The 12,889-nt window shown below is 35.7% G+C and overlaps 1 protein-coding gene across 1 annotated transcript; it reads right to left on the bottom strand.

The window, feature by feature from the left end:
- Positions 1 to 5,098: 5,098 nt before the first annotated feature.
- Positions 5,099 to 5,707, bottom strand: LOC148762226 (uncharacterized). Its single transcript, XM_088807663.1, has one exon. It carries the CDS (start codon positions 5,705 to 5,707, stop codon positions 5,099 to 5,101), a length of 609 nt encoding a protein of 202 aa, XP_088663789.1.
- Between the last annotated feature and the right edge of the window lie 7,182 nt (positions 5,708 to 12,889).

Below are 12,889 nucleotides of genomic sequence, written 5' to 3'. Positions count from 1 at the left end.
AAAGAGATTCCTTGTTGTGTCTTGTAGATTGCAGTAAAGGATTGGTATATACTGTTTCATAACCCAAGGACTACAGGTTGTTAGAGATTCAATCATGTTAAAGATGGATTATACGTAGTAGAATATTATTAAAATTTTAATCTCTTAAGTGATAGATTACTTTAATTGAAATTAATTTAAAAAAATTAGAAGAGAAAAATTTTGACATACTTAAAAATTTGATGTCTATAAACTTTAGTGGACTCTTTCTTGGGTTTTTGTTTTTGAGTTTTATACATAAATTAGGACTTATCAAACCATAGCAGCACAATTATCTTACCTCTAATAATGATGTACACAGTGATTTACCGAAATCTCTTCACTAAGAGTATGTGAACCCTTAAGTTAAAGTTTGTGCTAGTAAACTCTCAACTTTGAGCTCTTTTGTGTTTCTCTCTTTTTTACTGTGATCCTATCTCAACACATGAGAAAATAAAACAGAACTCTTCTATACGTTCAAGAGGTGACTAAAGGATTCTTTTATAAAGTGAATTGACCTATTTTATATTCATCAAGAATTAGAAAATGTCTTGGGCTAATTGGGCCTTTATTTAATGTTTCATCAAATCATATTTAATTTAACCCAATACTTAATTAGATTAAGCCTTTATAAAATCAATTAGATCACATCCAATTGAACTCAAATTAATTTTTACAATTCACCTTATGTGTGTGACCTATTAGGTACTCAACATATTGACAATAAATACAAATTAATTCAACTAAGAATTTATATTTTTATTTATAGATCATGAGCGGCATCTAACAATACATCATGACCACTCAAACGTCAGGAGAGTCAATATGATTTGACTAACCTTTCAATGTACAATATCTCTGTGTAATTCAATCATTTTGTTATATATCTCAAATAGATAAAAAGCCTGGCTCGGTATCTACTTTCTAATTTATTTGTATTAGTTCTACAATTTCTATATTGACCTATCAAAATTGTCTTGACCAAGGACTTTTAGTCAATATAACTCAGGAGCAAATGAGATATGTCCCTTTCAAATCACTTGGAGTGATGAATCCTCTCTAGATTATTCATTTATTTTTGCATGTTTCATGTCATATCCAAAAGCACCCTGTTTAAGCATCTGATCGTATCTAGACCCGTAAAGGTGAAATCAAAGTATGACAATTCACATACAAGATGACCTAGTATCGCAAGTTTAAAGATTGCTTATACTACTGACATATGAGAGTATTTCCATAGATACTTGAATGAAATACCAAATGGAACTCTCATAGTGGGTCATGTTTAGTGAACTTGTTCCTTAATAAGCACCCACATATTATCCCCAAGCATCTCACGTATTTCAACCTATGAGATCAATTGTTTACTTCCAAAGTAAGGAGGCTTAGTATCTACCAACCTTTTAGCATTGTTAATATCCTTATTCTTGACAATACAATAACCGGGAACATATTTAAGAATAAGGCTTTGATGCATATGAATCTCATAATTATAATCTTTATAATTTCTTTACAAAGCCATTATGTTCCAAGGACTTTATCCACTTAAGTCTCTCATAACTCTTCATAAATAAATTTATGGATAGAGAAATACTTTATACATTATATAAAATATCCATAATGTATTTAACATGAAATATGACTAATCAATGTAATGTTTTACAAGCACAAAATCGATTGGCTTGTAAGGCTTACACTAACACTTTTAAGTTTAGAAACTTCTGTTCATCATTCTTTAAGATTCCTTATTATGTCTTGGAATTTGTGTTTCTATGCAACTTTTTCTTTTCACCATAATTGTGCATAAGTGTCAAACTTAAGAAATTGAAACACTCATACAACAATTTATTCTTGCATAATCAAAATGGATCTTTTTACGGCTAATTTTTGTTTTGTGGTTTACCTAATATGATGGGTTAAGAGTACATTCTGGATGTGATGGCTTTAGTATAAGTTTGTACAAAAGTTGTTTAATGCAATGCTTATTAGGGTCTTAGAAGGTTTTTTGGAGAAAATTGAGAGGGTTTGATGATAAAATTGGAAAAAATAGAGAATGCTAGAAAGAAGAAAATGGGAAACATTCCCATTGATGAAAAAGCTACTGTACAAACATATACACAAATAACAAAAAGAGCAAAAAGACAAAGAGTCATATACAAAAGACCATATTGACCCTGTAACTAATTCCTAGCTAATTACATAAGTAATTGAAACATTAAAACATTATAATACAAATTACATATTTCTATTACCCCTTAAGTTGAGCATGGATATCATCTATGCTTAACTTGGACATCAAGAATTGGAATTGAGTAGGATGTAAAGATTTAGTAAATATATCTACTACCTGGTCTTTAGTATTAATATGTTGAAGATCAATGGTACCATTTTGAACTTTGTCCCTAATGAAGTGGCAGTCAAATTCTATATGCTTAGTCCTTGCATGCAAAATTGGATTCCTACAAATGTATATGGCAAATTGATTGTCACAAAACATAAGGACCACAACTTTATGTTCAATCCCAAGATCATGCAATAGATACAATATCCATAATCTTTCACAGCAAGTTTGTGACAATGCTCTATATTCTGCTTTTGTTGAGCTTCTAGCTACAACAGATTGTTTCTTTGATTTCCAACTGATAATAGATCCACCAAAAAAAAATACCAAAGCCTGAAACAGATTTTCTAGTATCCTTATATCCAGCCCAATCACTATTTGTAAATGCTTGATGTTGTAAGCTAGAATTAATTGAGACAATTATACCTTGCCCAGGTGTTGTTTTTAAATACCTCAATACATGATATGTAGCTTGTAAATGTGAATGTCTGGGCTTGTCCATGTATTGAGAGATGCATTGTACAACAAAAAAGATGTCAAGTCTGGTGAATGTAAGATAAATTAGTCTCCCCACCAATTTTCTGTAATGTGTGGCATTTTCAAGGAAAACTGAATGATTTTCTTTGGTCAACTTGTTATTATAATCCATAGGAGTTGTGACAGGTTTTGCTCTAAGTAACCCACATTCATTGAGCAAATCTAATGTATATTTGCATTGACAGAGAAAGATACCTTTGTAGACATTGAAATTTTCAAGCCAAGAAAATATCTCAATGCTCCCAAGTCCTTCAACTTGAATTTGGATTTGAGAAATTCTTTGACTGTAGCTGAAGCACTAAATGATGCACTTCCAATGATAATGTCATCTACATATACTAAAAGAGCAACAAAATCACCTTTAGTGGTAATGTATGTGAACAAGGAATAATCACTTTTAGACTGCTTGAACCTATAACTAAGTAATGACTCAGTTAGCTTGAAATTTGATTGTCTTGAGGCTTGTTTAAGACCATATAAAGACTTCTTTAATTTGCAAGCCAATTTGCTACCAGAAAGAAAATCACCTTTCACTTTGTATCCTTATGATAGATCCATGTATGCAATCTCAGTAAGCTTTCCATTTAGGAAAGCATTATTTATGTCCACTTGACACAAATCCCATCCTTTTACTGCTACAATAGCAAAATATGTTCTGACTGTTGTCTGCTTAGCTATTGACCAAAAGTCTCAATATAGTCAAACCTCTTCACTTGGCTATAGCCTTTTGCTACCAACCTAGCTTTGTATCTCTCCATTGTTCCATCAACATTAAGCTTCACTTTGTACACCCACTTGCAACTAATTGTGCATGTATTATTTGGCAAAGGGACTATAGTCCAAGTCTCGTTCTCTTCCAATGCTTCAATTTCAGAGTTCATGGCTTTTCTCCATTGATCATGTAACATGGCTTACTGAAAACTATAAGGTTTTGGGATATGACTAAGCAGGGGCAAAGCTAGCCAATTTTTGTTGAGGGGGCCAAAGACGAAAAAAATAAAAGCTAAAAATTTTTAAAACTAATATGTTGAATTTAACCAACGATCAAAAGATTCATAATAGACAATAATTTTATATAAAATATAAATAAAAAAACAAAAAACAAACTTATAATAGTTATCTAAGAAAGTTGTGCTCGACGATGTTTCCTAGACTCAAATTCATCAATTATTGACTCTGTGCTGAAAAGACTAGCAATGTCTTTCTCAATATAAATAACTAAATTATCTGTAAGAAACTCATCATCCATTTTGTTTCAGAGTCTTGTTTTCATAATTTTCATTGCTAAAAAGGCTCTCTCTGTAGTTGCTGTAGAAACCAGAAGAGTCAAAATAAGGTGAATTAATCTATCAACCAAGTGGTAATTCTTTGACTTTTCTGTTTCTGCTAATATCTGGCACAATTCAGAAAGTGTCTTAATATCTTCAAAACTTTGATGATGAGGTATATCGAGCTCGTAATGCCTCAATTGTAACCTCAAAATAAGCCTTTCTTGTTCTGTGAAATCCTGAGAATAAAAATGCTCTGCTAACTTGCAAATATTATCAATATTGAATGATTTGTAATTGTTATTAGGATCCAAAGCAGTGCTTAAAGTTAAAAGTTCCACAGCTTGCTCATTGAATTTCAAATTCAATTCTTGTAATTGAGTATCTATCGTCACTAAAAATATATCAACTCGATAATGATGCTCCACAGTTAGATCTGGTTAACGAGATCGACCTTTGCCCAAGATATATCATGCACCCATGTTAGGAATTTCTATCTCATGTTTTTGACAAATTTTTTTCACATTCTCAAGTAAATTAGACCACTTATCATCTCTCAACTTCTGAAGGAGTGATTTTGTAGTAAAAACAAGATGAATTGCACTTAAAATATCTTGAGAGTGTAATTGTAATGCTTGGCAAAGAACATTAGTGATTCCCAAGATCTCATACATCAAGTGTAATATGAAAATAAATTCAAATGATGCTAATATTTTACTAGCAACAGAAGCATCACCTCTTTGTAAATAACTAGCCCCTTCGTCAATAATACTTTCCACAATAGTGCAGGTTGCATCAAACATTCTCGTCAAGCTACAAATAGAATGAAAGTGTGAGCTCCATCGAGTATCTCCTGTTCTTTGTAGAGTTCCCACTTGATTTGTTCCTCTACCTGTTTCAAGTTCATCACTAGCAATCATGTTTGCAATGTCAATTACTTGAGCAGCTTGTAATTGGTCATGTCTTTGGAAGAAGCACTAACAATATTTACAATAGAAGTCAACTGTGTAAAAAATTCATGAATATGAACTACTTCTCTAGATGCTGCAACCAATGTTAACTGTAATCTATGAGCATAACAATGCACATAATATGCGTATGGACAATCATTAAGTACCAAAGCTTGTAAACCATTCCATTTACCACGCATGTTACTAGCACCATCATATCCTTGATCTCGAATACTTTCAACTTGAAGGTTATAGCGAGAAATAACAGACACTAACTCTTTTTTCAAAGTCATTGCACTGGTATCGCTAACATGTACAAGATCAAAGAAATGTTCTTGAACAAAACCATCACTATCAACAAATCTCAAAATAATAACCATTTGCTCTTTTTTACACTCATCTTGAGCTTCATCAATAATAATACAAAACTTAGCATTTCCCACTTCTTCTCTAATTGAATTGCTCACCATATTAGCCAAAATATGCAAAATCTCCTTTTGAACATCATTGGATATGTACTTAGCAACACGTGGAGCATTTTCCAAGACAAGCTTATGAACTTTGTCATTGTAAGATTCTAAGAATTTTAGCATTTCAATGAAGTTTTCTCTATTTTTTGAGGATGGACTTTCATCATGACCTCTAAATGCACAAGCTTGAAAAGTTAACCATCTAACACAATCTATAGAAGCTTTGAGCCTAAGTCGATTATTCAAGATCTCTTCTGATGCTTGTCTTTTGATAAGCCTATCAATATGTTGAGATTTTTTCAATAAATCCTCACAAGATTTTATAGCAACATTGTGTGGGGAATTTGGATTTTTCCCAACATGATTCAAAAGTGAACAATTTTCTCCACTATTTACTTACTTCCAACTTCTGAAACCCTTTTCAATAAATGCATTTGAACCTAGACGATTCGAGGTGTTTTTACCAAAAAGGTAGCATGGCAAACCAAATATAACATCTTTGTCACAAGAATACTCTAACCAAGTGTCGTAACGTGCGGGTCCGGGAACCCGACCGCTAGACGTGAATGTGAAAACTCACTAAAAATTTAAACTAGGAGTCGCCACCAATCTTTTTTTTTACTAGGTGCGATTGGCCACATATTGACTCGATTCTAATCAATGCAAACTTAAATTAATTTTAAGCCCACCGAAAAGAACCTTAAACCGGTCTACAATTTTTTGGATCTAGGTTCGGGAGTACGGTTACGCCCGGGGAAGGATTAGCACCCCTCGGACGCCCGTTCCATGAACGGTACCATTTTTAGATTATCCTATTGGGCTTTAATTTTTAATTTCACTAGATTTCCTTAATTATTATTTTTTATTTTATCTCCTATTTAACTTAAAATGGAATGCAAATGAGTGGCGAGATGAAATGCATGGCATGAGATAAAAAATGCCGGACAAATAACCTTTTATCGAGGATATTTTCCGAATCCGCCCATCATACTGGTGGGACTCGGGATATTCTCTCACCTAGGGAATTATCCGAGAAACTCGCCTTCGCAAATTCGACGAATAATTCCCGTCTTCGGGGTCATCGTACATTTTCTTTTTAAAATAATATTTCGTGCATAATGAACCTAATTCGGGCAAAAGCCTTTTATTAAAGATGGTTCTCGAGTCCTCCCATCATACTGGTGGGACCCGAGGACATCTTTTCACCTAATGAACTTTTCAAGAAATACCCGCCTTCGCAGGATCCCCGAAAGATCCCATCATCGGCACTAAGTTAAATGATTCTTTATCTGTATTAAATAATCTATTATCTCATCCTATTTTTATTAACTCTACATTTTACATAAAATTATCTCCTTTGATTTGTTGTTTTTTTTTACTTTACCGATCTTATTCCATTACATTTTACATGTATACATATTATATATATTTAGTTTTAGCAATTAGATGTATTTCTTTGTTTTGTTATATATTTATTTATTTTTTCATTTACCTTTGTAACCAAATATCTATCTCTTCATAATTTTATTATTATTTATTATACATTTAAACATATATATATATATATATGTATATATATATATATATATCCCTATATTCTTATCTATCTCCATTTTTTTTACATTTTTTTTATATATTATGAAACATCCTATTTTTATTTTTACCTATTTCATTTTTTTTGTTTTTGTTTTTAACTAATCATCTTTAAAATGAAATGCTTGTCATTTTATCTCTTTGCATCTTTACACTTTTGCTCATGCTAATTTCCCTACTTACAGAATGCTATTTGAAGATTTTAAAACATTATATTGAAATGATTTAACTTTGCCATATATCATTAATCACCACAATAAGCCCAATTCATATAAAACACAATAAATTATGAAAGACATATGATTTTTTTTTACCTCACTTGAACGGTGTCGTTTGGAGCCTCTTTTTGCACTGAGGTATGGTTTTCGTCATTTCTTCTCTATGCTTCTTGTTCCTGACTATTATGTTGCCTTTTTCTCTAAAAAAAATAATCTCCATTTTTTCTCTTTGCTCTCTTCCTTTTCTCCGCCCCCTTCGCCGGCGATGGGATCCAGGATCTTGCCGTCCGCCTCTCTATTCCTCTGCTCAGTTTTCCTTTCTTCCTTTTGCGCCAGCTGCCCCTCCTCTCTCTCTATTCCCCCGCTCCGTGCTTCTTTCCCTTGCGCCAGCAGCAAATCCTTGGCGCCAATCTGCAGACTCCCTCTCCCTCACGCCTGCGGCTTAGGAATTTTGGTGTTGTTCACTGCTTCGTCTCTAGCCATGGCAGATGTGGTTGCCGATGTTGTTGCCCCCGTGAAGCCGAAGAATAGAGCATCCAAGAAGTTCAGCTCTAGAGGTGTCGATCTTGACGTTCTCTTGGAGATGAGCTCGTCAAACTCTTCCTCGCTCCTCTCGCCGAAGGTTTTTTTGAGAGATTTGAAGAGGAGGCCCTTGGCTTTGACCAAGAAAATTCTGTAACCAAATGGGAGGCCCCACCTGGTGGTTTTTAGCTTGCAGGTTGCTTTGTTACTTTGGCCTACCGGATCTCTGATTTTTCCCCTCCTATTTTCTCCCCTTGTTTCCCTTCCTTCCTCCCCTTTTATGCTATAGTGCCCCTTCCCTTTTATATCCAGTTCCTGGGCTCTCGAGGGGGGCACACTCCACTGCTTTTTCACTTGGCACCGGGGGCAAGTTCCACTACCCTGCCAGACGCGAATTTTTCGCGTCTGGCAGGTGAGAGAGGTGCCTGGCAGGGTGCGTCCGCACCCTGCCAGTCGTACCTCTCTCCTTTCTTTTTTTTTATTTTGTTTATATATATTTTTAATTTTTTCTTGTTTATAATTTAGTGTCTACAGCTGCCCCTCTTTGAGCTTTTCGAAAATTCGAAATAGTGCAAAGACGTAGACACTGTATTTGATTAAATTCTTTAATTCTCTTACCAAATTTTTATTATATATATATATATATATTTATTATTATTATATTTATACATACATATACATATATTTTAAATAAATTCCTCAAAACTGAGGCCACAAGACTTTTAAAACGAACTCCTCAAAACTGAGGCGACGAGACTTTAGAAATGAACTCCTCAAAACTGAGGCAACGAGACTTTAAAAAATGAACTCCTCAAAAATGAGGCAACGAGACTTTAAAAAAATGAACTCCCCAAAACTGAGGCAACGAAACTTTAAAATGAACTCTCCAAAACTGAGGCAACGAAACTTTTTTTTCATTTTTTTGAAATGGTGAAAAATAACCAATTCCTCATCTGAAATTCATATGACTTTAGAGATAAATTTCTCTCTTTTTTCAATTGTTTTAAAATTTTGAACATGTCAATTCATCTTCATTAGTTTCCCTTTTTCGTGTTTTTAGAGCCTTTTCTTTGATCAATGGGGGATGAATCGATCACATTTCCGATCTCTCGTCTTCCTCAATTTATTGCTCATAACTGTTTTCTTCTTCTATCATATGCATGGTCCAATCACTCTTCACATTTTTACTGTGCTCCATTCTATTGCTAATTCCATTCCCTTCTTTCCCTTCTTAGACTCCATTTCATTCCCTGTCAATTATGATCCTTTTTTCAACATATTACAAACATTTCTTACTTTATCATGCTCTTTATTAAGTATCATTCTAATTTTATGGCAAATGCAATGCAATGTACTCATATCTCCTCTTTTGGCAGAATGGAAATGAGGGCATTGTTGGGAGTGAAAGGCTATTTTTCATTAGAAAAAAAGTGAAGTTTCTACAATCAAGTATAATGACAAGGAACAAGGGAAAATTGATTAATACAAACGGGATACAGTCCTTTCTTAATGATTGTTTCGATAGATATTAACAGTAATCTCAAAATTTTATCCCGAAATAGGCACATTTGTCAGCTCCTTTGCCTTTTGCATGAACATCTCGGATCATGACCTTCACCCTTTCTGTGTTAAGCTTTTGTAGTATTTGGACCCTTTTCGTGTCTAGACCGCCCTTTCGGGTTTTCGCCCTAAACACATCTCCCAAATTCAAGCTGCCTTTTCAGGCTTTCAACTTGAAAATTTTCTCTTTTTTTTTTTAATTATTATTTTATTATTTTATTATTTATTTTTTATTTTATGCAAAATATTTCTTAACAGCATCAGCATTCACCGGGTTGGAAAACTCCCTTCCATCCATCTCCGCCAAAATTAGTGCTCCTCCTGAAAAAGCTTTCTTCACCACGAATGGTCCTTCCTAATTTGGTGTCCATTTCCCGCGAAGATCATGCTGGTTCGGGAGAATTCTTTTCAATACTAATTCTCCTTCTCGGAACTGTCGAGAGTGTGCCTTCTTGTCATATGCCCTCATCATTCTCTTTTGATATAATTGCCTATGGCAAAGTGCTGTCAACCTTTTTTCTTCTATGAGATTCAATTGCTCATAACGAGCATTAACCCATTCGGCTTCTTCCAACTGTACTTCTTTAAGGACCCGAAGGGAAGGAATTTCCACTTCAATTGGCAAAACTGCTTCCATCCCATACACCAAAGAGAACGGTGTAGCTCCCGTGGAAGTTCGGACTGTTGTGCGATAAGCATGCAAAGCAAAAGGTAACTTCTCATGCCAATCTTTGTATATATCTGTCATCTTTTCAATTATCCTTTTGATGTTCTTATTGGCTGCTTCCACTGCTCCATTCATCTTTGGGCGATAAGGTGTTGAATTGTGATGCTTGATCTTGAACTTGGCACAAACCTCTTTCATCATTGAACCATTGAGGTTACTAGCGTTATCCGTGATGATCCTTTCTGGGAGACCATAGCGGCATATTATTTCCTTTTGGATGAACTTACATACCACTTTCTGGGTCACATTGGCATAAGATGCTGCTTCTACCCACTTAGTGAAGTAGTCAATTGCCACCAGAATAAATCGATGCCCATTTGATGCCTTCGGGGTTATCAACCCAATCACATCCATGCCCCACATTGAGAATGGCCATGGTGATGCCAATACATGCAGTGAATTAGCAGGGGTGTGGATTCTGTCCGCATATATCTGACACTTGTGACACTTTCGAGCGAAGTCTATACAATCCTTTTCCAACGTGAGCCAGTAATACCCTGCCCTCATGACCTGTCTCGCCAACTTATGTCCACTTGCATGTGCTCCACAAACTCCTTCGTGAACTTCTTCGACTATTCTCCGAGCTTCGGTTGAATCCACGCATCTCAAAAGCGTTTGATCCCTACTTCTCTTGTATATGATGTTCCCATCCAAGAAGAAATTCATTGCCAACCTTCTAATGGTTTTCTTATCATTTTCTGAGCTTTGATCCGGGTACTGCTAAAATTTGAGATAATGCACAATATCATGGTACCACGGTTTTCCATCTATTTCTTCTTCTACACTAGAGCAGTGTGCGGGGCACTCTCGAAGATTAATCATGATGGGTTGGATCTTGACATTAGTACCAACTTTGAACATTGCCGCCAGCGTGGCTAATGCATCGGCCATTTGGTTCTCCTCTCGGGGCAAATGATTGAAGCAAATTTCATCAAAATTTTCAATCAGCTTTGATACATACTTGTGATACCGAACTAACTTTGAGTCACGTGTCTCTCATTCTCCTCGCAACTGATAAATAACCAAAGCAGAGTCCCCATACACTTCCAAAATGTGAATTTTCCTCTCGATTGCTGCTTGAATACCCATGACACAAGCTTCATATTCAGCTACATTATTGGTGCAATAGAAGTTGAGTTTAGCTATAACGGGATAATGATCTCCTTCGGGTGACACTAACACGACCCCTATGCCATGCCCCAAGGCATTCGAAGCTCCGTCGAAAAACATCTTCCAATTCTCTTTCTCTGATTCCTCCCCCCTTGTTTGACATATTGACATCAAGTCCTCATCTGGAAACTCAAACTCCATTGGTTCATAATCCTCTTCCACCCTTTCTGCAAGAAAATCTGCGATTGCACTTCCTTTGATAGCTTTCTGGGACACATATACAATATCATATTCAGACAATAACACTTGCCATCTTGCCACTCTACCTGATAAGGAAGGTTTCTCGAAGATGTATTTAATCGGGTCCAACTTTGCAATGAGCCAAGTGGTATGATATAGCATGTACTGCCTGAGTCGATGCGCCGTCCATGCTAAAGCACAACACATCTTTTCCAACGAGGAATACTTGGACTCGTATTCAGTGAACTTCTTGCTCAAGTAGTAAACTGCCCTTTCTTTCTTACCAGTTTCATCATGTTGCCCTAACACACATCCCATGGATCCTTCATTTACCGTTAAGTATAAGAGGAGGGGTCTCCCGACCACAGGTGGTGCCAATACTGGCGGACTCAGCAAATATTCTTTAACTTTGTTAAAAGCAACTTGGCACTCCTCATTCCACGCCCCCGGATTGTGTTTGCGAAGGAGTTTGAAGATCGGGTCACATTTGAGTGTGAGTTGTGATATGAACCGGGCTATATAATTTAATCTCCCCAAAAATCCTCTAACTTCTTTTTGCGTCTTGGGAGGGGACAAATCACGGATTGCTTGAACCTTATCTGGGTCAACTTCTATTCCTCTTTCACTGACGATGAAACCCAGTAGCTTTCCTGAAGTGACTCCAAAAGTGTATTTTGCCGGATTTAACCTGAGCTGAAATTTTCGTAACCTCTTAAATAATCTTTCAAGATTAGTCGCATGGTCCTCTATTTTGCGAGCTTTTACAATCATATCATCCACATACACCTCAACCTCTTTGTGCATCATATCATGGAAGAGAGTCACCATAGCTCGCTGATAAGTTGCCCCGGCATTCTTCAAACCAAATGGCATTACCTTATAACAAAAGGTCCCCCACATAGTTATGAAGGTAGTTTTCTCTCTATCCTCTGGTGCCATCTTAATTTGGTTATACCCTGAAAAGCCATCCATAAAGGAAAACATGGAGTGGCGGGTAGTATTGTCAACAAGGGTGTCAATGTGGGGAAGAGGAAAATTATCTTTTGGGCTAGCTCTATTCAAGTCTCGATAATCCACACACATTCTCACCTTCCCGTCTTTCTTAGGAACTGGGACAATATTTGCAACCCATTCAGGGTACTTAGCTACTTCCAAGAATCCTACATCGAACTGCTTTTTCACTTCTTCTTTAATTTTCAACAACATTTCAGGTTTCATTCTTCTCAACTTTTGCTTAATCGGTTTGCATTCAGGTTTCAAAGGCAGTTTATGGGCTACAATGTCTGTGTTGAGTCCTGGCATATCTTGATAAGACCATGCGAACACATCTACATA

Source organism: Theobroma cacao, chromosome 6, assembly GCF_053813885.1.
Source record: "Theobroma cacao isolate CCN51 chromosome 6, ASM5381388v1, whole genome shotgun sequence".
Taxonomy (NCBI): domain Eukaryota; kingdom Viridiplantae; phylum Streptophyta; class Magnoliopsida; order Malvales; family Malvaceae; genus Theobroma; species Theobroma cacao.
This window is presented reverse-complemented; position numbering and strand designations above follow the sequence as displayed.

Excerpts from the sequence above, each read along its gene's own strand:
- LOC148762226 (XM_088807663.1), bottom strand. The coding sequence starts at position 5,707 with ATGCTAAAATTCTTAGAATCTTACAATGACAAAGTTCATAAGCTTGTC.